Genomic DNA, 26,980 nt, shown 5'->3' with positions numbered 1-26,980 from the left:
GAGGTTTTTGACTCCGTGTAAACAATTATAATTTATTATTTATTCAGCGTTGCTATACTTTCTTTACCTATCTAAACAAATATAACCAATATCTATATCGGATTCGAAATTCAAATGCGTAGTAATCTTTTACGAACTCTTGTCCTGTTTAAGTGAATATCAAAATTGATTATTCGTCTTGTAGTTCATTCGGTCGATCGACACAGGCGGAAGCCGAGCAATTCATTTTAGCTAAATTGATCCCTCCATGTCGACATTGTTAATAACGCAATGAATACATGAACTGTAGAAATGGACTGTTTTATGTCATATGAAATCAGATCTTAAAACAACAGTTATTGAGTTGCATTTGCAATTTAGAATTGAATCAGTTTCAAAATGCGACAGATTTACAGAATAGTTGATGGGAATTCGTTGGTAGGATTGGAATTTGATAGATTTTGGTTTGCTACCGTTTAATCTCCCCTTTCATGGTTTCCAATAGATACCACAACTCAGTTAAGTGAAAAATCGCTTTTAATTACGTGGAACGCTTACGGTTATCGGTTTTCATATTAAATATTATATTTTTTGATCGAATAAAGTGAAACGTACAAACAAAGTGAGTTTTGTATTGTTGTATTTTTTGAGACGCATTCAATTTCTAGTATAACCTATCAAGGTTTTATTTACGATTTTTCTGTATGTACGATCTAAGATTGCTGTCTTTAGATACAAGATTAATAATGGAATTAGACATTCTTAATTTAAATGTATCACTGATCGGTAACTTAATTTTTTCATGTACATTCTTCTTTTTAATGTTAAATCGGTCACGAGAGAAAGAGATAAAGTAATATTGTTAACTGTAATCAATCATTTTCATTTGAATTTATTATTACTTTTACCCTTGAAGTAACAACCTGCACATAACTCACTGCTCGGTTGTCTTCTCTGGTTTGAGAGACCTGCAAGAGAATGTTTACAACTGATTCCACTAAGAAATTATTTTAATAACAGTAAATACCAGTTGGCAGAATTATTAGTAAGTATTGTTAATAAATAATTGATAATAATTGAAGTAAGTAGTCAGAGATATTGCTAATTAGTTCTTGTGATAAGTCGCTGATATAAATGACAATGCTCTCAGTTCTCACAGAGCTTACCCGTAAAACTATAAGTATTTAAATTATAAAACGTAGAGTTGAGATTTGTATGAATGCTCTGTCTCTTTAAAGAAAAGCACTAAGAAAGGATCCCGCGAATTTCTTTAAATAAATCGACAAATTGAAAGTGTCATTGTTCTTAGTACACTGAGCTAAATAAATACGGTACACGTTTTCGGGAGTAGATTATCCATCCCCCTGAAAGCGTACAAATATAGTTTATTTTTAAATTTCCGCGGGCGAAACCTTGGCGGGTAGTTTTATTAGATACACTCGTAACTATATAACATGTTGAACATGTTATAAAGTTTTATATTTCATATGAAAACTACTAACTGCCGCGAAACTGCATCGTCGAAACTTATTTCAATTTTGAAGTATAAAGAAACATTTTCAACATACAAATATATTACTTTATCAGAACATGTGTGGTGATAGGTGTATATTTTTTGTTGACTGTACAAACTCCTAATAGATTTATATCACTTCTACTTACTTTTATTATTCGTGTGAATTAGAATGAGTGATTGAAGCTAAGGTATTGTCATATGTATATACATATGACGGTTTTTTAGTTTGGTAAAAAAAGTAAGGCTTCCTATTATTTTCTTTCGATTGGAAACTTATTAAGTATCAGATATATAAATCAGCATAACTATTCAACCATTATTCACGGTTAAAGATAATTAAAGTCTTTAAGTTACATCTCTTGTTATAAATCTAACTTAACCTATAATAATATAATGAGACATTTCAATATATACCTATATGATGTCTACAGTGCAGCTATTTTCGCTGATTATATTTCATATATAAAATAAAGAAAAAACTTCATTCAAGAACGCTCGTTATTTACTTAAGTGTATTTTTGTCCACGAATTTCTCGATAGCCAAAAATCATATTGAGGTGACCATTTTAAATTTGATTTAGGTGCTCTTCAACTTTGGGAACAGTGTAAGTTGCATTAAAATCGGTCATCGACTTTTTTTTATTTTTAGTATGCTCTAGCTATTTCTAATTTCGAAATTTGTTTAATTTTTTTTTTATTTGTTTCGTAATTTTCCTTACATAAACTAAACTCTTAAGTGTAATATACTATTGAATAAATACATTTAAATATTATACAAGCGTACCAGTAAAGGCTATCTCACGTCTATCATATTTCAAATACAATACGATATTCGCATGTGTTCATAGACCATACATCGCTATCAATAACCCGAAATTATTTGAATTACAACAGAATTCAATTTGAGATTGTTTGAAGATTATCATTACACGTGGAGGCCTGGGACCGATATAACAATGAAGAGTCAAACCCTAATAATAGTCCATAATCTTTTAGATTAGATGATATGTAGTTATGTCCCGTGGTTTTGCTCGCGTTTTAAGGATAATCGTTAGGTGCTAGGCTAAAATTTTGCCCTTCCTTGGGTTTTTAGTCTTTCTTCATACCAAATTTTTGTAGATTCAGTGCATTGGTTTAATCATTACATAGCAACAGTCACACAGACAGAATTAATATATATATATATATTAGTCATATTTTAGTTTTTTTTGCTGATGATAAATCTTATATCCCCTTTACCAGTATATAATATATAAGTATAACAACGCGTAAATGTCCCACTATTGAGGTGGCTCCACGCCCTTTGATTAGAAGGGTTAGACTATATTCCACCACGCTGCTAAATTATGGTTTTGTGAATACACACGTGGCAGAATTTCTTTGAAATTGCAGGTTTCCTCGCTATGTTTTACTTTACCACGAATAGAAGAATAAAATAGGGAATTAGAAACTCATATTAAGTTCTTGATAATTCAGTGCTGACCGTGGCTCGAAGACACTCTTTTTCGGATTTTTTTAATTAATATATTTTAATGTCCTTTTTATATTAAAAACAAATTAAATATCAGGAGAAATAAAATGTTCTTCTATTGTAGCTTAAATAGGGTCTCATCATGCTAACGTATCTAACGCTGACATAATATTAACTTATTATTTTTTGTATATAACTTCATGACAACGTTCGTACGTTAACGTAACTACGCACATAAAAATCCTACAAACATAATCCCTACACGAATGACATCAAAATCGATCCAGCCGTTTTTTTCAGTGACGTACACACACACACAAAGAAAATATATGTAAAGATATAAAATTATCAAGCAGGATTTTATTACACACGTTGAGTTTGAGCTTTATTATAAGCAAGCGAGCGAAGCTTTTAATATTTTACATCACAAATAAATTCCCTATTTCTACACGTGGGTGCAATTACGTGTCACATGAACATACGATGTCGACAAATAGGAAATGGCTTATTTAGTTACCCTTTACCTGGTGAATATTAGAATTTGGAATAGACAATCTTAAATGAGCATATGTAACGTTTATCTGCATAATTTGCTTGTTATAACACACTAGAACGAATTGTCTTAGCTAGGGATATGTACAAATAGGCCATTAAAAGACAATATTATTGTTCAGACTAGAAAACGCATGTACGTGAAATAGGATAGTATTTGGGACGCCCGGAGCTCTCCGTGGTTTAGGAATCGTTTGCCCATGCTAAAGTGAACCCAAAATAGAACTTCTTACTCTACCTGTAGGTGTCTTGAGAGGCTAAGCTTTATTGGTCCTCTTAAAAGTATCGATGTGTGGGATAGTATGGGTACTACTACACTATCCCTATTTATGCGGTAAAGCAAGCATCGCTTTCGCACAACTAGCAACGTAACCTATTGAATTATTAATAATAATTATTGGATATTTGGAGACAATTAGGCTTATTCCTGCAATAGTTTATAATGTACTGAGAAGAAAAATCTATTAATGTTGTTAAAAAAACTTTAATAACATCCCTCTATCAATAAAGTATCTCTAAATGTTGACGGAAAACTATATTTCATTTGATCACCGTTTACATAAAAATAAATATACTGTAAGTAATTGAGTAGAAGATATAATAAGCCTTGGAGAATGTTTGTCAAGCTCTCTTCTGCGCGAGCAGTTGATGTTTAATTAGTTTCAAAGATATATAAACGGAAAATCAAAACACAAACTAAACCTTATTTGAACGCTATTAAAATCACTTTTCAATCATCCATTTTACAAAATTAATCAAACCGCTCGCAATGTTTACTGTACCGCGAGGAACTGGCAAGAAACTGCAAATACGTATATGATTAACTCTTTGAGGGCGCATTTTTCCATTGAACAAATTTTACAAACTTATAGATGTTCTCAGAATTTTTGATATATACTATTCTGACGTTAGAATTAAAAAAAAAATAACATCACGGTCAAAATGAAAACTAATTACATACAGCGTTGTTATAGTTCTCAGAATCGTATGTTAAAATGAGCAAATCAAATACAACAAAATATATATTCTTTTAATTTATTTGAGTTATTAAACATTTAATTGACATAGTCATATTTTAAAATGTAAGAAGCAATAAAAGTCTACCAAAAAATTTTAATGCCATCTCACTCATAATCTATACATAAATTTGGAATGTCCGTCTGTATATAAAAATACGCGCATTTTTTTTTACCAAATGATACAAATATAGATAGAGTATGTATACATGATACATACTCTATCTATATCTATATCTTTGTATCTTTATTTTTTTTAGGTTTAAGTGTGCTCGTTTATTTTTCCTCGTATTCCCTATATTTAAGTGTATTTAAAAATAACAGATTGTTCTATTATATTAAGATATATTTTCTTGTTTCCATATTTAGGTTTATATTGTTTTTTTATTTAAATATTAGACTCTTTCAACATTTATCTCATTTTTTATTAATATATGAATAAATCATAAATTGTATTTAATTTTATGCAGTCTTATAATTAATAATCGATTATCATCATTAATCGATCGATCAAATATTTTACACATGGCAATTTTATTAAAATAAACGATCAATTAATCATGTTATTAATAGATGTCGTAATTATTCACAAATTAATAACTTTAAAAGTATTAAATATATCCCCGGAGATTATTATTAAGTTATAAAAGAATACAAATTAGATTTTAACATGAAAAAATTTAAGCATATTTTATTAGCGATACCATAAAGAGGTATTATCCTTTGTTTATGCTATGTGTTACAAGAACAATAATTTCACGCTTAGCAAGTTAATATGCGCAGTAATATAACATAATTGTAATTATAATATAGTCTCCCCGACGCGTTGCATCTTGCGTTATAAGTATTTATGTTCATAGGTTTAGAAGCAGCTATTCCGAACCGGTGAAATAACTGTTAATATCATTTAATATTAATCGACGGCTTAAAATGCTCGTAAAGTTTTCTATGAATAAATTATATTTTAATTATTATTAAGTAACATTGATTATATATTAATTCATCTATATCCGTCGGTATAAAACTATTACTTGGAGGTGTTCGTCCATTGGTTGATTGAAGGGCTGCTCGAATCTTCATTAGACAAATAATTGATTGATCGTAGGCTATTTGACGCCACCTGAAACTTAATATGACGCGATATTGCTAAATCGGTTACTATAACACACTCTGGGTTAATAACAAACGTTGCTGGCTCAAGTTTCGGAAAGAAATTCATACATTTACTATTTCACCAATAACCATTCTATATTGTACATATATTCTTATATATATAAGCCCATAAATATCTACAAATATGAATTTAAAATAGTTACTGTATGAATCTTGATCGCGTGGAATGGTGGCAAGGCAGCATTTCCCAAATTGGTGAATCGCAAGTCCGATCCTCTAGGCAAACTAGCCCTCATGTCACCATGGGAGGCAATAAGGCGAGGTGTTATTCTTTCAATGAAGCTTCTTACACTACTACTCCAAGGGCCAAGTGCTTCGACAGCATTTATATTTTATAATAATATTACATAATTATATAACAACAACAACAACAGCCTGTAAATTCCTACTGCTGGGCTAAAGGCCTCCTCTCCCTTTAAGGAGAAGGTTTGGAACATATTCCACCACGCTGTTCCAATGCGGGTTGGTGGAATACACATGTGGCAGAATCTCTATGAAATTTGTCACATGCAGGTTTCCTCACGATGTTTTCCTTCACCGCTGAGCACGAGATGAATTATAAAGACAAATTAAGCACATGGATCAGCGGTGCTTGCGTGGGTTTAAACCCGCAATCATCAGTTAAGATGCACGCGTTCTAACCACTGGGCCATCTCTGCTCATAATTCTATAATGTTTGCAAACATCTTAAACCTAGAACATTGAGTTTATTCAATACAGACGTGTTCTATGGATGATAGTCAAGCATCGATAAGTACTGTCAACATCTTAATATGTTCATTAGAAATCAGAAATTACGTATTATATTTATTTTTTTCTATAATGTATTCAAATGGATTGTTAATGATAACCAACTTTTATGTTCAATTTTTTTTTTAATTTTCTTCCATATTATAACATATAACATTATACGGCAAGTTTAAACATAACGAGCGTATAGACATTTGTTATCAGTGAATAGTTTGACATTGGAATAATAATATTTATCTTCAACGGTTAATTGTAAAATGTATAGAATTCGCTTTACAGCTAGGCCTTGGTGAATATGTTAACGTTTAAGAGTCCGACACACGTACGATTCTCTAACTAAAACACCTACAATTTACAAAGCGCTTTCCCACATATTACCCTCGTGTATACTTTGTAACGTGTTTATGAAGCGTTTAAAATATATACAATCAAATTATTCATAGCTTATAAATACATTAAAATAAACATGCAAAGATGAAATTTATATTAAATACACTGTTGCAAATAAAATAATCTTATTACCTTAGTAAATGTATAGGTGTCGAATATTTTTAATTTTATTCACATATCATAAAATAAATGCTACTATTCAAAACGCGCTCTATATTATTAATATATTAGAAGGGCGAAATGGTATTTCTTAACACCGTTCTTTATAGAAAATGGATGCAGGATTTAATAAATCGTCTTGTATCAAACACATGGGTGTTGACTGTTGAACAATGAACAATGATGGCATCATATCATAGTAAAATAATCATCAGAAACTGACAAATGGAAGCTGTGTATAATTTCATAACACTTTCTTTTAGCCTTAGATACTGACACAGCAAAAAATACTCATCCTTAAAACCAAGACTTAGAGAACTTGATATAAGGCGGTAAGAACGTACCTGCCTACCACCTTTCAGTAAATTCAGATGTGTATTCACTTTTAAATGTTCTCAGGCTAGCTGTCACTGAGTTTTTGGTATTCATCTCATTCAGAACACTGTATTTGTCTTTTTGGCTGTGCTACTATTGTGTCCTTGTTTTGCTTCGAGATTCGGGCGCATTTTCCTTTCATAGCGAGGTCATCGGCATCTTCCTTTTATGTCGTCGGCATAAATTTAGATTCATTGTTAAATTCTATAAATGTCCCGTTCAAGTGTTTTTAATCTGATCACATTGTTTACGAAACACTTTTTGCCTTTAACATAGTGTCTGATTCAATTCAGATTTTAAAGATTAATATTCTAAACAAAACGTTTTCCTTGTTTTACATAACATACCGTTTTGTATATTAATTTAATAGACAAAGTAATACATGCAAAATCCGGCTGCCGGTCTTATTTTGTTGTCATTTTTGTACCAAAGTTGGGCAACAGTTAACCGGACGTTGGTCGCTTAATAATAGGTTGATAATCACTAAACAACACGTAATACCTTCGCCTTTTTTCTTTCCGATCATGACCGACCATTCCATTTCCATCCCATCGACGTTTTTCTCGGTGGAGGCTGGTCCGAAACGGTAGTAGAGTTGAAATATTGACCAGTAAGAAACATATGAGGAGGTGATGATTATGTTTAGGTCTGAAAACAATAATATTTTTCTTTTTTGTATAAACTGTAGTGTTAGCTCTATGTATGCGTTCCTGCACTTCATTGTAACCTTCATCATATAACTTTTGAATACACACATTTTGGAAATGGTATCAAATAAGTTTCACTTTCTAAGTTCCAAAAACAGTTTTGTCGACGTTCTAAATGTAATTTTTTCTCAAATCCATTATGAATATTATAGATTATTCAAGCTCTCGAATTATATCGCGCCAATTTAATGTTGAATATTGTTTTTTGTATTTTGTCCTCTGGTAGTGAATGTTGGAAATCTGTGTATCTATAGCATAAGACAAGGTGAGACATTTAAAACAACATGCAACAACAACAACAACATAGTGATCATTTCCGTTTCTAGTTCAATATTTATTTAATCGATTTAAAAAGGAGGAAGTTCTCAATTCGACTGGTTTTTTTATGTTCAAAAATAGTATAGTTCATCTGTGTTGTATTCACCAGTTATTCTCAGATATGGGATCGTGTTTTAATTGCATTTTTTCTCAATAGGATCGTTCAGTGTCTCTGCGTTGAAACTACGATGGTATGAGCATATTTGTTTTATATATCCAAACCCAGCTCGATTAGATATATACATTTATTTATAATAGGTTCAATCCGCATAATTCCAAGTTGTACAATCAATCACCCTTAATTTTCATGATAACCCTGTTAAAAAACTCCGGATTCTGACCTCCGACCGCTCTCTTCTGTTTTTCTCCTTTTATTTCTCCTGTCACCTCACAATCTGTCCAGTCATCCAATTGGTCAGCCGTACAAAGTCGGTTTTCTTTACCAGCCAATCACGACGCAACAGTGCTACCATCTCTAAATCAGAATAACATAATTAGAATCATCACATTTGAAACAAGCGAGTTCATGCGTGCCATTTCTACAATTTTTTTCTGCGTTGTTGGTGTATTGTTACGACGTCCCGTCATCGTATAGTTGACCTTTAAGATGCCATTTTTTATGTTTTCATTATAAATGGCTTTTAAGCTAGCTGATCCGATGATAGCGTGAATAAGAGTTGGCGAGTATTGTTAAGAGTTACGTAGATGAAATCAAATTTGAAGATTTTATTATTTGGTAAAATTATTGCCAGTTAAATGATATGCTCCATAAAAATATGACCACGTCAACAATATTTAAGAAATTACTCAGTTGTTTGTATCGTATGCTTTTCCGATATCTATATGTATGTTTCTATAAAAATATCAAATTTCTTCGTTATGATAAAATAGTATAAATGTTCCTTCAGATGGGTTATTATAATAATCATGGTCATGAGGACCTTCTGGCTTATTTGTGCCAATGTACAGCTACCAACAGCAATATCAGCCTACAGTAAGGCTGTCCAACTGCGTAGAATACATTGCAGTACGAAAACTTTATTTTGATTTTATTATGTAGATAGGCGCAATGATCATGTGCCCTCTGACGTGAAATGATCACCACCACCAGTTTATTAGAAATATTAATTGTAATTTATAACCAAAATAAATAAGCAACCAACCTTGAGAACTTTGATGCAATGTCTCTTGTGCCCGTACTTACATTGGCTCTCCTTCCCTACAAACGGAACACACGTAATTATTATTGCTGTTTGTGTTACCTATCCAGAGGGGCTTGAACAGAGACACGAAGTAATCTGATTGGATATAAACATTACATGCTTTCCCAATGAGAGAGTGAAAGACTGGCAAGCTTCTTACTCCGTCCAGCTATTGAGAACATACTACATTCACATGAATATTTACTACCCGTTCCCAATACTCAAAACCTAGACTATACCTGATAAGCTGCCATACCAACGAGGCACACATAATTGTAATGTGGCAAATGTCGCTCTATCAGCAAATAGCTTCTTGGTAAACTGATTTGTATGGGTTTTGAACCAATTCAGTATCGTTTTATCCGTTTTATGTTTAATCACATAAAACGGAGCGAGTTTTATTAGTTCCAAAGAGTTGTATTAATTTGCGGGAAATTAAATGTTTTATTAACTTCACCGTTAAATTATTAGAATTTTAGATTAATAACAGACCCTCAGATATACCTACTTTGAAAACATGCTCCTAGAATAAGTGGATTTCTCGCATATAAGAAAGATTATGATATTTTTTTATTTTTTTTTTCGTGTAATAACAAAACGATGTTTAATAAAGGTTTTGTTATGCATTTAAAAAAAATAAAAAATAAACAAAACTAAAAGTAAAAACATACAGTGGAACTTCTAGGTAGTGGAAAATACTGTAATCGTAACGCTGCTCAAATGTGACAAAGCCGTTTAGTAAAACATAGTTTTCCACTTTGGGTGTATTTTTTGTTCTTATTATTGTATAAATCATAAAAACAAATAACGAAACTATCGATAATATACAATGTGGTGAATCCTTTACTTTTCTACCCTAATAATTTCATTCAGGATTAAATTAAATTAATTGATTTGGAAAATGCAACTACAGAAATTGATTATTGGTCTCATACTGGAAACATACGAAGCACTTATACGATTATTGATGTCGAATTAAAACTTATGGATATGCTTGGCTGTGAATAACATTGTAGGAACAGTGGTGAGAACCCGTATATCGTAACCGATTGCGGGTTCAAACTCAGGCAAGAACCACTGAAATTTCATGTGCTTAGTTTATGTCTATAATTCATCTCGAGCTCGGCGGTAAAGAAAAATATTGTGAGGAAACCTTCATGTGTCTAATTCCATCGAAATTAGAAACAACAAGTACCACCTGTGAATCCACCAAACCGCATTGGAACAGCTAACCTTTTCCTCAAAGGGAGAGGAGGCCTTATCCCAGCGGTGGGATATTTACAGGCATATTTTTAAACCAAACGTATAAACCTGAATCAAAGAATTTAATATCAAAATTACAAATACCTATAGAAAGGATTTTTCTCACCACCAGAGGACTGGCGATTACAAATATTAATCATTCCATACATTGTATCAATGCGCCGCCAATCACGAACGGAGATGTTATGTCACTTGTGTGCTTGTAATTACATTGGCATACTCGCCCGTGGAACAGGAACACAACCATGCAAATTATGGCTTTTACAGTGGTGGAATAATTGAAGTGGGTGTTACCTACCGAAACTGGCTTTTACGAAGGCCCACCGAGTAAATATATTTATTAATGAAAATAATTTACATTTTCGATTGCCATTGCTAAATAAGCGAGAAAATTTTAAGTCTCCAAATCGAAATATAACTGGACAGGGCGTAACCTCATTTCGCAATCTAGTTGACAGATGAATTGCCTGCCTTCGTGTCGCTTAACGTATTTAAGCGCTTTAAATAGTTTTCGAGCTGCATTTTACTTATAAACGCGACTGACGGCAGATACTAAAACAAACATTTTATTAAAGTTTATTTTTAAATCAAAGTACATTTTACACACAACGTATTACATACTTTATTGAATAACAAAGGTAACCTCAACCGTGAAGGAATTGGGTTTTAAAAAATTACCCTCGATCTGACCTTGGAATCGATTTAATGGAACGGTAAATATTATTTTTAAACATGATACCCTTTTATTTTTAAAACATCATGTTTTAAAACCCGGCTTAGATAACATTAATCGAATTATACTACCTAAACTAATATTATAAATGCAGGGTTCACGCTTAAACCGCTGAACCAATATAGATGTAATTTAATGTGGAAATAGTTTGAGTCCCGGGAAATAATACAGGCTACTTAACTAAATTGATTCACCCCTTAAAAGACTAAAATGGAGGGTGACGGTTCAGCTACTTTTAAAAAAATCAGATCGCATTCTGAAGATACATATCTTATTTGATGTGTTCTAAAATATATAGATTTTAAATGTTGATTGTATTTTGACTTCAAGTCATTGTTTATCCCGGTATGGACCACGATAAACAAAGAATTGAAACAACGTTTTAATTCACTCCCCAATGTCCTTGTCCGCATTATTTGAGCACATATTTACCGTTTATATAAATAATTCAAGAACTTTCATAAGTTATAATATTACTACAACAGTTCAAGGAATATTTTTAAATGTTTTTGCTACAAATTATAATTCCTTGTCTTGTTATTTTAGAATTAAAACGTCATTCGGCTCCCATCTCAAGTTCCAAGACTTGTTACAAGCACCTCATTAATTTTGACTACATTTCATGTGACACTCGCGCGCGAGGTCGGACCGACGATGAAAACTGTTTTAAAGATAACAACGTTTGACTTGGGTTTTGATTAAATAAATACTATCAATATATTATTATTACTAAAAACGTCGAAGTTTGTGTATTTAGTCACTTGTGGTGGAGCTTTGTGTGAGCTCGTCTAAGCTGGTACCACTGTTCAGATATTCTGTCGTCACAGAGAAAATATTTGCATTTCTGTGTTTCGGCTTGAAGGGTGAGCGGCAAGTGTTTTTACAAAGACGTCGTACGGTGGGTTTTCTTTGAAATTATTGCCAATTTTCAAGTTAAAGAATTTGGACGTTTTGGAAATGATCTACAATATTGGTTCTATATGGTTGATGTTTTTGACAAGCTAATTACAGAAACAGTCTCAGACAGTGACAAGTGGCAATTTATCAATACGATAAATAAGTTTAAACTATGGAATATATAATGTGGCTCTAAGATATAGTTATTATGCCTTACGGCACTTAATTAAGTAGCGATAGTGCCAATAGTCAGAGCCTAGATGTTTGTAATTAAATCACGCTTAAACGTTAGGTGTTAATAAAATTTTCCATAAAAGGTCTAAATTTTTTGTTAAAAAAAACACTATACGTCAGCAAAATTTCATTTTTGCTAAATGAAAAATGTATTTAGTGATTGATCTTCCATACAATATTGCAATAGCGCTATTTGTCAAATTAAAAAAAAATCCTATTGAAAATTCTGTAAATTTTTATGAATAAAAGTACTTAAACCTATTTATTTACATATATTATATATTACATATATTACAAAAATCATTGCTATGCCAATTTTTTTTTATATTATCGCCTGAAAAGTTATTGTTCGTAAACTAAACTTTACATCACCAATGCTTCTAAGTATGAGTTTTCATCTCATTCATCTCACCAGACTAAGTATGAGTTATTTAAATTTGTATAGAATACTATACAAAACAGTAAACACGATGGATAATATAAACAGATACGTAACTATAGCCATCTATCTATATCTACGTATTTGAGAGTTGTCAAACTATTGGAAACAAGAGCAATCTATATACATCAGGTCGGACAATAATAGCTTCACTTAAGTTCTGAATTTCTTTCGCCGGTTCTTAAAAGATCTGACGTGTTTCTCTATTTTAAAAGACTAATATTGAATTATCTGTAACTATACTTTAGAACAATTTGACTTTGATCCACCGCGTATATTAACAAATGTACGGATATTGACGTCTTCTTTGAACGATGGATTTTATTAATTTAGTATAACATTGTGCTATTTGGTATTTTGCATATTGTTTTCTTTGTGCAGGGCGTTGCTTGCCCGTGTTGTGCGTGCATTTGTTCCACGTCTACGGCCTGATATCGTACTTCAAGCTGGACGCCGCTAAGACATGGAGGCTGTTCACCATGATCGAGGAGGGCTACCACAGCACTAACCCCTACCATAACTCGATCCACGCGGCTGATGTCACACAGGCTATGCACTGCTTCTTGCAGCAGAAACAGGTACAGTATATTTTTCTTTTATTAGATATTCGATATTTACTATGTTTTATTTATGAAGCATAATACATATTCACTTTGTACAGCACATGGCTTCGGATCATCATCGTGCAAAAAGTATCTAGGGATAAGAACATACATATAAAGTCAGAGTTGACAGAGTAGTTTTTTGGGTTAATTTTGCACAATTTAATGTGTAAAATTGTCGTTAATTATTGTTCCCAGTTGTTTAATTATTCGATTATTATTGGTTATATTATATACAACTACATACACTGTATAAATATGAGTGTGTGGTTGTCTGTATAACCTCATTTGCCAAATACCTTATGAATACAAACACTTACATAATATTATTGTTAGTAAATAAAATATTCATCCTTATTTTTCAAGCATAGTAAACTTTATTTTCTTAAATGTCTACACTATTAGGAGGTAAATACGCCAGAAAAACAACAATTAACTTCAGTTCGAAATCACTGAGTAATAGTAATATATTTTATTAAAAAAGCTGTACTTTAATATTTGATAATAGATTAAGACTATGTTGTTTGGTCGAGAATTCCTGTACTTAGTACTTTTGAGATCGATTTTGCCCACATCTCATATTAATCTTAATTAAATGCAAAGAAATGGAGCATCAATACATAGTGACTTTAATGACAATTCTGATTAAACGTTCCCTAGTCATTAATTAAATTAACAGGTATTTTATGGAGACAATAAAAAGTGCACCTACAACATCAATTCTCTAACAACATTTGTAATTATATTCAATTAGCGTCCCATCCCGGTGTCGCGCGTATACTAAGTAGGAAGATATATTAAATAAGAAGACTATTATTTATATATATATAAGATTTTATTCTTTTGTCTAGGATGACACGGTTAATAAAACAAAATTGTGTTTCTCTGTAAAAGGAAATTTAATGGTTAGTTTTACATACCTCACATTAATAAAAATAAAATAAAATAACATTGAACATTGAAAAAAAATAATATTTACGCACCTGTAAAAGAAACGACATTTAATGTTACTATTAACAATGTCTTTGTACTAAATTACAAAATTCTTTACTTTTCTAAGAACTCTCTATCGATATTTTATAGCTAACAAAATTTAATTGTCATGATGCGTTCGATGACAGTTCATACGCGGAATTCAAATTAAAGAAAATACTTTTTCTTTACATATATATAGCTATTAAGGCAGCTTTCAAGAAACTATTTTTTTCCGACAAATATCTCAATAACCTTAAGTATAATATTTTAGTAAATAATGTATAATAGTTTTATTCTTTAATTATTATATTATTTGGAATTACAACTACAAACGAATGGTAATTACACAAACAATATAATTATTGTATACCCTCAACTCACCGCAGTTGTGTACCCCAACTCTCACCCCTCTGGGGTACAGTCCGGTGCAAACCTGGTACAATCGAATGGAACCCCAACAATCCAAAAAATTACGCGGTCAGTCTCACGTAATTAGTTACATTTTTATTTATGTATTTAGCATGCTGGCTTTAAAATTAGATAGAGATATATGTAGTTTGTCCCTTTCTACATTAGTCACCTCACGCACACTAGGACATCTTGAAGCAGGAGCGTCACTCATACTAATGCACGCCAATAAATTAACTCGGAGGCGCCTCTATCTGACTGGACAGATCTATAATATAATAATAATAAGTCCAGCCATAGGCTTTCCAATAAAAGTTATAGGACTTACCTTGGTTCTCGCGACGGAATAAAGAGACGCATTTAACTATAAGCTGTTCTGTGATATAAATGGAAGTCCATATTTTTTCAACCTTAAATTCTCTGCGCAGAGTTTTTCTTTATGCGTGATGTTATTAGACTTCGACATCTTATAAGATTATATTTTGTCATTCCCTCCCTTTTGCCTTGTGTTCTGCAAAGTATCTGATATGTACGTAAACATATTTATTAAGTCTTTAGTTTTTTGTTCGTTTTATTATTTTTATTTCGATTGACGAGTCGCTCGCTGCAAATCCTCTAGTTCGTCTTCTAATAGGGCTAATGTATTCCTTGACCTTATTTGACTGTCTTTCAATTTGCTCTACTTTATATTTTAGTTTCTGTTGTTGATTTTCTGTACGTGTTTAAAAAGGCCTCTCTTTCACGTTAAACTGTACAATGCTGACCAAAAAAATAAAAGAGATAAATTGGTTGCTCAAAAAGCGAATCAAAGATATCCCTTAAAAGCCATTCTTTTATGGAGGAAAGAATTACAGTGTATTTTTTTAAAGACCAGCAACGCATCTGCAACCTTGTGATGTGGATTCCTATATATATATATATATATGTGTGTATTATAACCTAAGGATTTATCTTGATTTTCAAACTCTAACACTTGATATGGTAAGCAATTTGTATTTATTGTGTCCACCACAATTTACAGATACCATTTAGATTTTATGAAAACAAAACCCAGTCTATAATGAATATCCGCTTGTAAACCTTCACATAGCTCACACAAGCCGATAGAACATCGTTGATTAAAATCCATCTAGCCGTTCGGTTGCTTCTACATAATCCATATACAATATGCATTAAAACATAGACCTGGATTGGCTGTTAGGTAAATCTACATCCCACTACTAATACTTGTTTCATGTTAATATATTGACATCATAACCTTTCAGAAGACTTACACAAATTATGAGAATAAAATCAAATATGTTGTTATGAATAAATAAGTGAAGAAACGGAGATTTTAATTAGTTATTAAAAAATAATTTAAATAGAAAGAGATTATCGGCAAATGCACCAATATACATTTTTCATTATTTCTTGTCTTTTACTTTTGATATTATTTTTATTTAAATTTATGAAGCCATCATTTTTTCATACTACTATATTTTATTAATCCAATTTTCAAGACGATTATATTTTCATATCCAATATACATTTAAAAATAAGCTTATCATTTCTATTAGTTCTGTTCAAATACAAACACTAGTCTGTAAACAACGTGAAAATTCTAATCGAAATGAGAGTACAGGTTGAAATAGTTACTTGCTGTTCGACATTACTCAATACAACTTCTATTGACATTACGCGGAACAATTATTTCGCAAGATATTAATCGAACCCAACCAAAAACTCAAAGAGTAACCCACGCGAAGCCTTGAAACAAATAACTTTTTTCTAACAAAATAGAGACTTCCTTTATAGTGCCATGAGACTTTCATTACTCTAAAACGCCCAAAAATTCAATATTTTATATAACACTTTATGTAACACACACACACACACATTCACACATCCCAGCTTCATCATGGAAATAATTTCTTTACAATGATCGTTTCCTGTACACTACAGAAAGATATGGTAGACCTATTATATGTATGTTACTGGAAACACATTTTACTTTATATGTGTTGCGTTATGAATATACTTTCATTATTTGTAAAAAATATTTATAAGCACAATTACACGTCGCTCTAAAAATAATCCAATACGACAAATATCTATCAAAGTTAGGAAAGTGTTTGTAATGTTAAAACACTAATTATAGTGTTTTACAGTTTTCATTTCAACTTTTAGCGGACTTGTTAAAAATAATAAATTACTAATAATGCCTACGTTTTATTTTATTATATTCTCATTGTAAGACGTCAAAGATTTGTTGTGACATTTCCTCACGACTAAACAAAGTATCGAGCTAAATAGTTTTCTTCGCACCACCGCCGAGGTCGATACAAAAATCGCTTAACATGTCGCTTATTCGCTTTCATGAACTCACTTAGGTTTTCGCTTTGCAATCGCACAGAACAGCCTTCACGTAGACCGCTCACCGCTGAACATATAACGTTGCACACTCAAAAACCGTGAACGCATCCGCATCCGCATTCCAACGAGGAACAGCAGCGTGAGGGATACAGATTAAAGAACATTGTTGACAAGCAGCTTAAGCTATGTAAAGTGACAACTTACCATTAAGTTACTCGTTCACTTAACTACTATCACTCTGTATACAGTAAACTTATTCCGTAGACTCCGTTAAGTAATTCAATAAGTTCAAAGTGATGCAGTTGCAATTTAATTAAAAGAAAATACTTAGTTTGAAATGGTTGCTAATAAGTATTTTCCGGAGTATGCTTCATTTCGTCTATATTAACTCGGTTGTAAGTCTTTTAAACTGTTTATTGTTTAACGACGTAAACCTTTTTGTTATTTTACAAGCACTTTTCAACTCTAGAATAAAGCTGACTCGCTGTATTAAAAAACCACACTAACGTAATATTATGAGTTCTGCATTAAGTAAGATTCTTTATTGCGAGAATTTTAAATGTTAAATGTCTTGCGGCTCGAAACTTTCTTATAAAATATAAACATTTGTACGGAAATATATTTTTTCATTTTATTTTATTACTCATTTGTTTGTTAAATTGATTGTATATTTTTGTAATATATTTTCTTTTCTTTATAAATTTTATATAAAATACTAGTGTAAGACAAATTAGTTTAGTAGATCTTCGATTAATATTTATGTGCTCTCGTATAAAAAAACGCCTCATATATTTGTCGAAATTTAAGAAAAAAACTTAATATTTTCGCTAACCGCTAATGTGATCAGGGTTTAAATTTACAGACGATCTAATCCATAATTGTTACGATGTATAAGTGATAAAGCATGATATAATTTCGTTACACAAAAGTTATCAAGGCCGCTACGACGCACTCGTAGTGCTGTCATGAAAGATAGCGTCAAGCCGCTACGAAGTGCAGCCAGAGCGTAGCGAAGTAGTGTTTGCGTATATTTTATAGAAAACATCCTATTTAAAACCTCATAACGCCTACGACGTTGCATCGTATCACTTTGATAATGACAGCGCTGAATATTACGCACAGTATATATAATAAGAAAATATAAATATATTTTTCATATTGAATCTATGACAATTAATATAATTTCTTTTTCCAAATGTCTATAATTTATTGAAAATACTTCGTAACTTTATTAATGTGTGGCATAAACCGTGGGTAGCAACTAGTTATTTCCTAAGTCTATTCAAAAACGTACAGAATATAAACAAAAAAAAAATCGAGGCTGACTCACAACCCTGTTAAAAAAGCAATTAACCAAGCAATGCACTACATTGTCCTGGCGTGCACGTGTGCGGTCAACTTGACTAAATTTATTTATCATTAAATTGCTCAAGTTTTTAAATTTAATTAAAAAATTGATTATGTAATTTTGTTTACCTTTTTGAACTTGCCATACAATATTTTTAGAAATAGTTTTTTTTTTACTTCTAACCTTTTATAAATTAACGCTTGTTTTTCAGCCTTTTTTAATACAAAATAGTACTATTTTTATGGTTTCAATATCAATAAACAAAATTCTGTAAGGTTCGTGATACATGTTTAACTTCAAAATTTTACCTCCGAAAATACCAAGTTTTGGAGATCATCTTATGAATAAATTAGCTGCGAAAATGCTAATGCACTGTTCTTCAAGCTCTTGCGAGGAATGTGTAGTGTTTCATCCTCTTATATTTGCATGTATTCGTGTTTGGTATATACATTATTATACAGGTGGTAAACATACTCAAAATACTTAAAGTTGTACATCAACAAGGTCTTCTCTCCGTTGTTCCATGCAGTGTGGTACTGTTACTTACCGACTGTTACTTCTTTTTAGATCAAAGTTCTTAACGCACTTTACAAATTAGAGTTTGTTAGTACAAATCCATTACATTGTCAGATCAAATAAATTCCAATCATCCGCAACTTTATATATAAACTTCGAACCAACACGTTATGTCACACTATACACGCTTTGTGTTCAAGCAAAAACCGCAATCGCGTAGAGCGCTCGCCACGGAACATGCATTTTTTTTACGAGTGGAGGTTGATTGCACTTGCACGAAGTGATAGTGAATGCGAATCATAATATGACATTCGTATGTTATGATGTGCGGTTGATAAAACGAAATCGTTATGAGCTATACTCAATCTTATCGAGTTACATAAATAAATAGACTTAAATTATAAAATAAACGAGGGAGTGTTGTAGTGGAAACGAAACTCACTCATTGAGGGTAGTGTGCCACGAGACAGATAGAGAAACAAACACTCATGTGACACCAAAACTAATTTCAAATTAACACCTCTACGCATTCCTAAATAAAAAAAGTCTTGATGGAAAGAAATGATGTTATAAATCTTTCTTTTTTCCCTTATAATTACGGAACTTTAATAAAATAAAAAAAACAACTCATAACGGTGTTTTTTTTAATACCTAGTAGATGTTTTTTTGGTTTGGTCATTTTAAATATATCTTTGTAATTTATGCGTTCGAGTTTGCCTTGGTCGTTTTAATTAATTCATATTTTTGTGGAGAGAGTACAACGATATTGGTGTCGTACCCAAGATATATAAAAAAATAATTTTAGTTTAAAATATGTTTATGTTTTGAGGTGGTATAGACATACGATTCGCATAGGGGAGATATGTAACTACATATAAGAGCGATGAGCATGAACGTAGAGGGATGAATCACTGCCTGAGAAGATATTAATAGGGTGTGTAAGAAGGGATATGAGAAATAGAGATATGAGGTATATGGTTCTGAACAATCGTATGACGGATTATTGGTCTTCTTATGCTATAGGTGGCAAATCAGCAGAAGACTCACCTGATGGAAAACGACAACCTCTGCTCATAGACATCTGCACACAACACTTGTAGGTGCCGACATTTAAAAAATGTGTTTTTATTGAGTCCCAATTGAAATCGGTTCGAGAAAACAGCTGTCGAAAGCTAGTTCCAAAGAGTGGTCATGCGAGGAAAAAATTGATTTTTGGACATCAAGGAGATGAAATTAGAGTTCGGACATCGGGAGACTGATGTGTGAAGGTGAAATTCAGCCATCGGGATTATACTAAAAATTTTGCTGGCTTTACTATAATTGGAAAATATAACCACGGGATGAGATTAAAAACATTTAATTATTAAAACATAAACTATTCCGATGCTAGCTAATAGGAATGTTCACAATTCATGAAGATACGAGAAATTGAGATATTATTACGATTAACGCACAAACTTGCATCTTTTTGGACTTAAATTGGACTAGGTTAAGTCGGCTTGAATCTGAGACTTTGTTTAACAAAGACTTTTTTTCAGGAACAAGTCTGTTTCGGTTTTTGTTGACTACGGTACTGTCGTCTGCATAGCAGTCTGCAATATTGCTGATATGCAACGAGTCAGTGATATGTTGTCTTGTGGGATACCAGATTTGAAGAATTTAAAGTCAGAATTTTTTATTATAAAATCTACCACCAGGTACCATTATACGAAACATTCCCCAAATAATCTATACTATTAGTATACTAGCCTAATACTAGGTAGTACGCACTCTGGCTATCAAGCCTCACACAGACACGCTCTTTAATTGACATGATTAAATGAACGCAGACGCTTTGACTAATAAATTTAATGTTTCTAATTCTGTTACATCAATCCTCGCGACACATTTGAGGTCATACGATATTCCGCAGTCCCATGCGAATGTTTATTTTATCGAACCTCGACAAATGACTTCAAAACTGAAACATTGCTTCCAGCACGCATCATAGATTTGACTCTAGTAAAAATATCTTCAATATAATTTTTTATTCACAGTTTTTTATTTAATTTTTGTCAAAGCTGTTTATACAATTTCATACACGTTTCTTTCTTCACGTTTGATTTATTTTAAATGTAAGTATCAATATAGCACTCTTCAAATTTAAAATTTAAAGTATTTTTATATCATATCTTCAAAATGGTTCTTATATATTACATTATATACGACGTTTCGTACATTAACAATGCGTAAATTATTGGACACGACATAAGTTTTTGGGTGAGGAGACAAAAACTTTAACTAAGCTTATATTATAATTGCTACAGGAATTATTTCTCTGTTATATGATATCTGAATAAATATACTATAACGTTGTCACTGCTAAACCAGTAACCAAGATTTTTAACTTACACTTTATAGGTAATCAATTTGTGGGATCAGCTTATATATATAAGTCTGTGATTTTGATTTTCAATTCATTTAAAGACTAAATGAACAACATTCAAATTTATGAATAAATCATAGAGCAACTTAAAAATTACACTTTGCAAATGAATAAATCCAATTACGATCGTAAACACATATAAAATTCTCTTTCCTATTCCAATAAGTCAAGTGTATTGCAATATATCACGTACATAGATCGCCCACTCGCTATTAAAATGGCACAAGCGGAATATCGTGCTACAGCGCTATTCACATTTCACAAACACAGACATATGTCGTACTGTCGTCGTGTAGGTAAGATATATCGTATGACCTGTAATTTTTGAACGTTATCAGAAAAGTATGGTGTGCTTGAAGGAAATGATCATATATCTCACGAACACGTTTCAAATTTCGAATATTTCATAAAGATAGCACAAGTTCCAATTTACATACCCAATAAGTAAAGAAACATTGAGGGTTTTTGTTTTTGTTTTTTTTTTTTATTTATAATGATCTGAAGTAACGTTACGCGAAGTCGAATATGTTATTGTAATCATTTTAAGGATACTAAAATCATAATTATTCTTTTAATTAATTATTTATTTTTCGTTTTCGAACGTTTGGTGTTTTTCGTCGAGTACCATCTTTAATTAATTACCTGTATCCAAAGGGACAATTCTCCTCCCGGCTGTTTCAAAAAACCTAACGTCTTATTTTATTTTGTCGAACTAATTGTTATTTATAAGGATAGGTTTGTCTTACGAATACTATTATTAAAACAATCATTTGTTTCCTGCCCTCTATTTCGACCGCGTGTTGCGCACCCTGCTTAGTATCCTATGTCCGTTTTTGTACCTCTAACAAAATTGTATAATGTTCAGTTGAATAGTAACAAACAGACTATATTTCTCATATATTATATTAATGAGAATAAAGATTATTCTATTGGCGTTAGGCGGAGAGTGCAACTTGCATGTAAATGAACATCGAATGAATGGCGGCTTGCTTGATAGAAAGGGTTTCGTAAGTAGAGCTTGAGATTGCTTTTCCTCGTGGATTGCTACCTCGTACTGAATGGGCTTGATTAATGGATGCTACGACACTCATGGGTATTGAGAGGCTCTACACTATTCTGCGGAACCACACCGCACCTAAAACATATTTCATGGACGATAGGCGTACTTACTAATAATATAACATTTTGTGAAAAAGATGTAATAACAAAACTGCAAATAAATCAAATATGACTATTAATTTCAAAGGTGTTGTCATTGCTCTCCAATTGGCGATTTATAATAAAATAAATATGGAATTAACTATAATAAATATTCAATATAAAAAATCAGACATAGGGGAAGGTTGCTATGATTGGACCACTTAACTTTATGACATCATATCTCATGAAATAGCATCGACAAACGGAAACCAAATATTGTAATGTAATGCTATTTATGTAAATTAATGATGTATAAATTATTGGCAATGAAAGTTGGGAGATTTTAAAAATATACTAAAATAACTTTTTAATGAGGAGTTGCTTTCTTTGGACCACCGTCACCTTGAATGGACCACTAAGTTGCCATCATTGGACTTAAAAACATTTGTATTAACGGTCCCATGAAGGTGACTCAAATGTAACATATATAAAGAATTACTTTATTATTCAAAAAAATTTATAATCATCATATATTTTATTTTTCTTTGTACGAAACGAATATTAGAATATCTGTTTAGGAAGTTTTCACGAGAGCAACAATTGTTATATATTATTATAATGACTGATAACAATTTCTTAAATTTCGAGTAGAGACTTTCATAAAGAAAAAAATCATATTTATTTAATTTCACTCAATTTTTCATACGGAAAATTCATACAGACAAAAACATTTCTTAGAATTCTACTAAGTGAAAATAAGTAATTCGATAAGTTTCTTTGATTGGACCGGTCCAATAATGGCGTCACCATAGTGGTCCATTGATAGCAACTAGGTATATCAACAGAACCAAAGCGGGTATTTAAAAATATGTTAAATAAGGTAAATAACCTCATCATCTCTGTAAGAGCAGATAAATTTGTTGTCCTAATCTACCTATTACAATCATCAAACATTAATAAATACAATGCTATTTACATCAGTTTGTTGATGGCTCGGTTTTTATATCATGGTCGCCGCTGACACATGTGTAAGCATTACTACTTGCCACACATCGTAAGCGCAATGAGGTTAGGCTGGTGGGCAACGGATGCGGTACCTAGCATCATATTGAACTGGTCATAACACGCATAGTTTTTGAAAGAATTAGGCGGTCCAATGAAAGAGCCGGTCCAATGATAGCAACCTTCCCTGAACGGAGAATTAACAACACATCTTTCTACCCAAACATTATAATTAAATATTTTATAAATAAAGCGCGTTACATTACTCGTATACACTACCAATCGAAAAAACTGTATCATTATTAACAATCGATCGATTGCAACCTGAAAAAAAATTATAAAGTATTCTCTAAATATTTTTCAAAATAATTTAAACAACGAGAATAAACGCTTAACTTTCATCGCAATGGTAGTGTCGAGGAAAATTTACTGCAGATATCTGCATTCTTTGATATAAAGTTTTCACATGCGAAGCATACATTCCAACGTGTGCATTGAAAAGATCCTGGATATTCCTCTGACTGAGTGAACTTGTTCATGTATTCATCAAATTATATATTATATAAATACTTGACGTGTTTTTTATGCAATAATTTGGCGAACGGACTAATTTACTACAAGGTGGTATGTTATCATCACCACCCATAAAAATTAGTGATTTAAGAAATAATAACCATTCTATACGTCGCGCTTAAGCTAAAATGTTATGCCTCTTGTAAATCACACTGGCTTGAGTGAGCCCTTCAACCCGGAATACAGCAATATTAAGTATTCCTATTTGACGGTAAAATATCTGGTGAGAAGTTGTTACCTATACAGACGAGCTGGCACAAAACTCTACTGCTAAATAAATATATGGTAATTGATGTGGCGTGATACGCATCAACATTTTTAGCAACAATATGTGTCTTTCACTCTTTCTGATTTCTTCACCCATCATCTTCTTCCTCCTGACATATAATAAACCTCGCTATTGCCAAAGTCTGTGTTCCCGCGTAGGTTCATTGCCTCTCATAATTTCTCTTCACCCATAAGTAGGTTAATTTTTGTGTGTGTGTAAATGTCCTACAACTGGGCTAAAGTCATCCCCCCGTTTTGAGACACTACCTAACTTCAACGAGCTCCTGCAATGTTGATTGGAGAGTATAACGTGTCAGAATCTCTCTCGATTTTCCTTCAAATATAATAATGTATAGGTACATGATGGATGAAAAAACATCACTATGGTTTTTTTTTTTAATAATAATAATAATATAATAAAAATACTTTATTGTTAACTATTTGTTACATCTTACAATAGTGCAGCCCTGACTTCTGAACTAGTGTTAACCGTGTGTCAGAAGTCAGTTCCTTCCCAACGTTATTACAATTCTAAAGGGTATTACAATAGGTTATTAATTACTATTATTTTAATTAATAAATTAATAAATCTATAACGCAGACCGTATGTGTGTGTGTTTGTGTGTGAGAGTATGTACATGTATGTGTGATGAAGATTTGCAGATGAAGTGTATGCGTCTAATATTTTACAAAACAGATGTCTTTATAATTAATTTTGGTTATTTGTTCTTTGTTTTAGATACGTAACTATTTAGAGCCCATCGAAATAATGGCATCCCTGCTGGCCGCCATCGCACACGATATGGACCACCCAGGGGTCAACCAGCCATTCCTGATCGCGACATCTAACCATCTCGCTGCTTTGTATCAGGTTAGTCAACTGTTAATTCCAGATAAATATGTTAATGCATATAGGACGATATTTTGTCCGCTCTTTTCATAATTTTACTATAAACATTTCAATTATTAATATATTTATATTATTAATATACTAATATTTTATCGATTAATTTAAAAACTATGAACGATTTTGTTTTGATTTCATTTCATTGTACAGCAAGTCATTCGTCTTGAAGCTAACATGATAAAAACTGTTTTAAATGAAATTTAATGTCAAATAGTATACATTAGTTTTGTTAGAATTGAAGTTTGTTGATAACAATTTCCTTCTCAATTCTAATAAAAATTCGTACAAAGAAAGTTTGAATTTCATAAAAGCAAATCAAAATTTTTAAATACATATTATACTCTTGAAATATTGATATAGTATGGATTAAAAAATGTATCATTTCTCCAATTTTGAAATTTTTTGGTGTACAATAGCTTAAAAACATTAAGCGCCCAAGGCTTCATAATAAAAGTCAAAATATAGATTAGAGATAATTGAAGACGAAAATAAAGGGATGTTAGGTATAGGACGCAATCGAAGCTGGGTGAGTGCACACGCAACTTATTAGTCAATATTAGCATATAAACCAATAAATTTACATTACCCTTTTATTTCAAGCAACGAGTTGACTCTTTCAGTCACGAGTGACATTCTAAAGAAGAGTACGAACCATTGTTGTCACTAAATATAGAACGGCTTTACAAATTTTATAAAAAGGACAGGACTTTATAAAAGTAAAACAAAATGAAAACGGTGTGACGTATTTTACTTAATAAAAACGAATATAAAGCATCCGTTTTAATATTCGTTTTTCTGTTTTTTTATTTATGACAAAGAGCAAGACCTACTCGAATGCATATTGGACTCGGATGTAATATGGATGATCTTCCAATAAATATGTACAAATGAATAAATGTTGAGCAATATTTAATACTTTTTGGTTATATAATAAATTCGAGCTTGTATTTAAACATAAATCAGCGTATCCCAGGGCTTTACGACAAAATGTAATGTTATGTTAATAAAATAAATCAAAGTCAACAAATATTTGATTTGTCAAGCGAAACTATAAATTGAATATAAATAAATATTTCATATGTAAAAGCCTACACAATATTTATACATATATTAATCCGAACTAAGCTCTATTTAGACTATTATCCATAATATTTATCCATCGTAATCTAATAAGTTGTAAATATGTTAGATGTTGAAGAAGCCTTTTTCTTCTTCCAGTGCTATAAAGCTAAAACACGCATCAGTTGGTGAACAAAGAAGTAAAAAAAAAAAACAAAAAGAGTGCACT

At 31.7% G+C, this 26,980-nt stretch overlaps 1 protein-coding gene across 2 annotated transcripts in view; it reads left to right on the top strand.

Annotated features, from left to right (window-relative positions):
- Positions 1-26,980, top strand: part of LOC124543045 — a 172,739-nt gene that overhangs the window by 73,332 nt on the left and 72,427 nt on the right. For both annotated transcript variants that reach the window (XM_047121060.1, XM_047121061.1), the window contains exons 5-6: positions 13,556-13,752; positions 25,525-25,656. In XM_047121060.1, the coding sequence (XP_046977016.1) occupies positions 13,556-13,752; positions 25,525-25,656 (329 nt within the window). The remainder of the gene's footprint in view (positions 1-13,555; positions 13,753-25,524; positions 25,657-26,980) is intronic.

This window comes from Vanessa cardui, chromosome Z (assembly GCF_905220365.1).
Source record: "Vanessa cardui chromosome Z, ilVanCard2.1, whole genome shotgun sequence".
Taxonomy (NCBI): Eukaryota; Metazoa; Arthropoda; class Insecta; order Lepidoptera; family Nymphalidae; genus Vanessa; species Vanessa cardui.
This window is presented reverse-complemented; position numbering and strand designations above follow the sequence as displayed.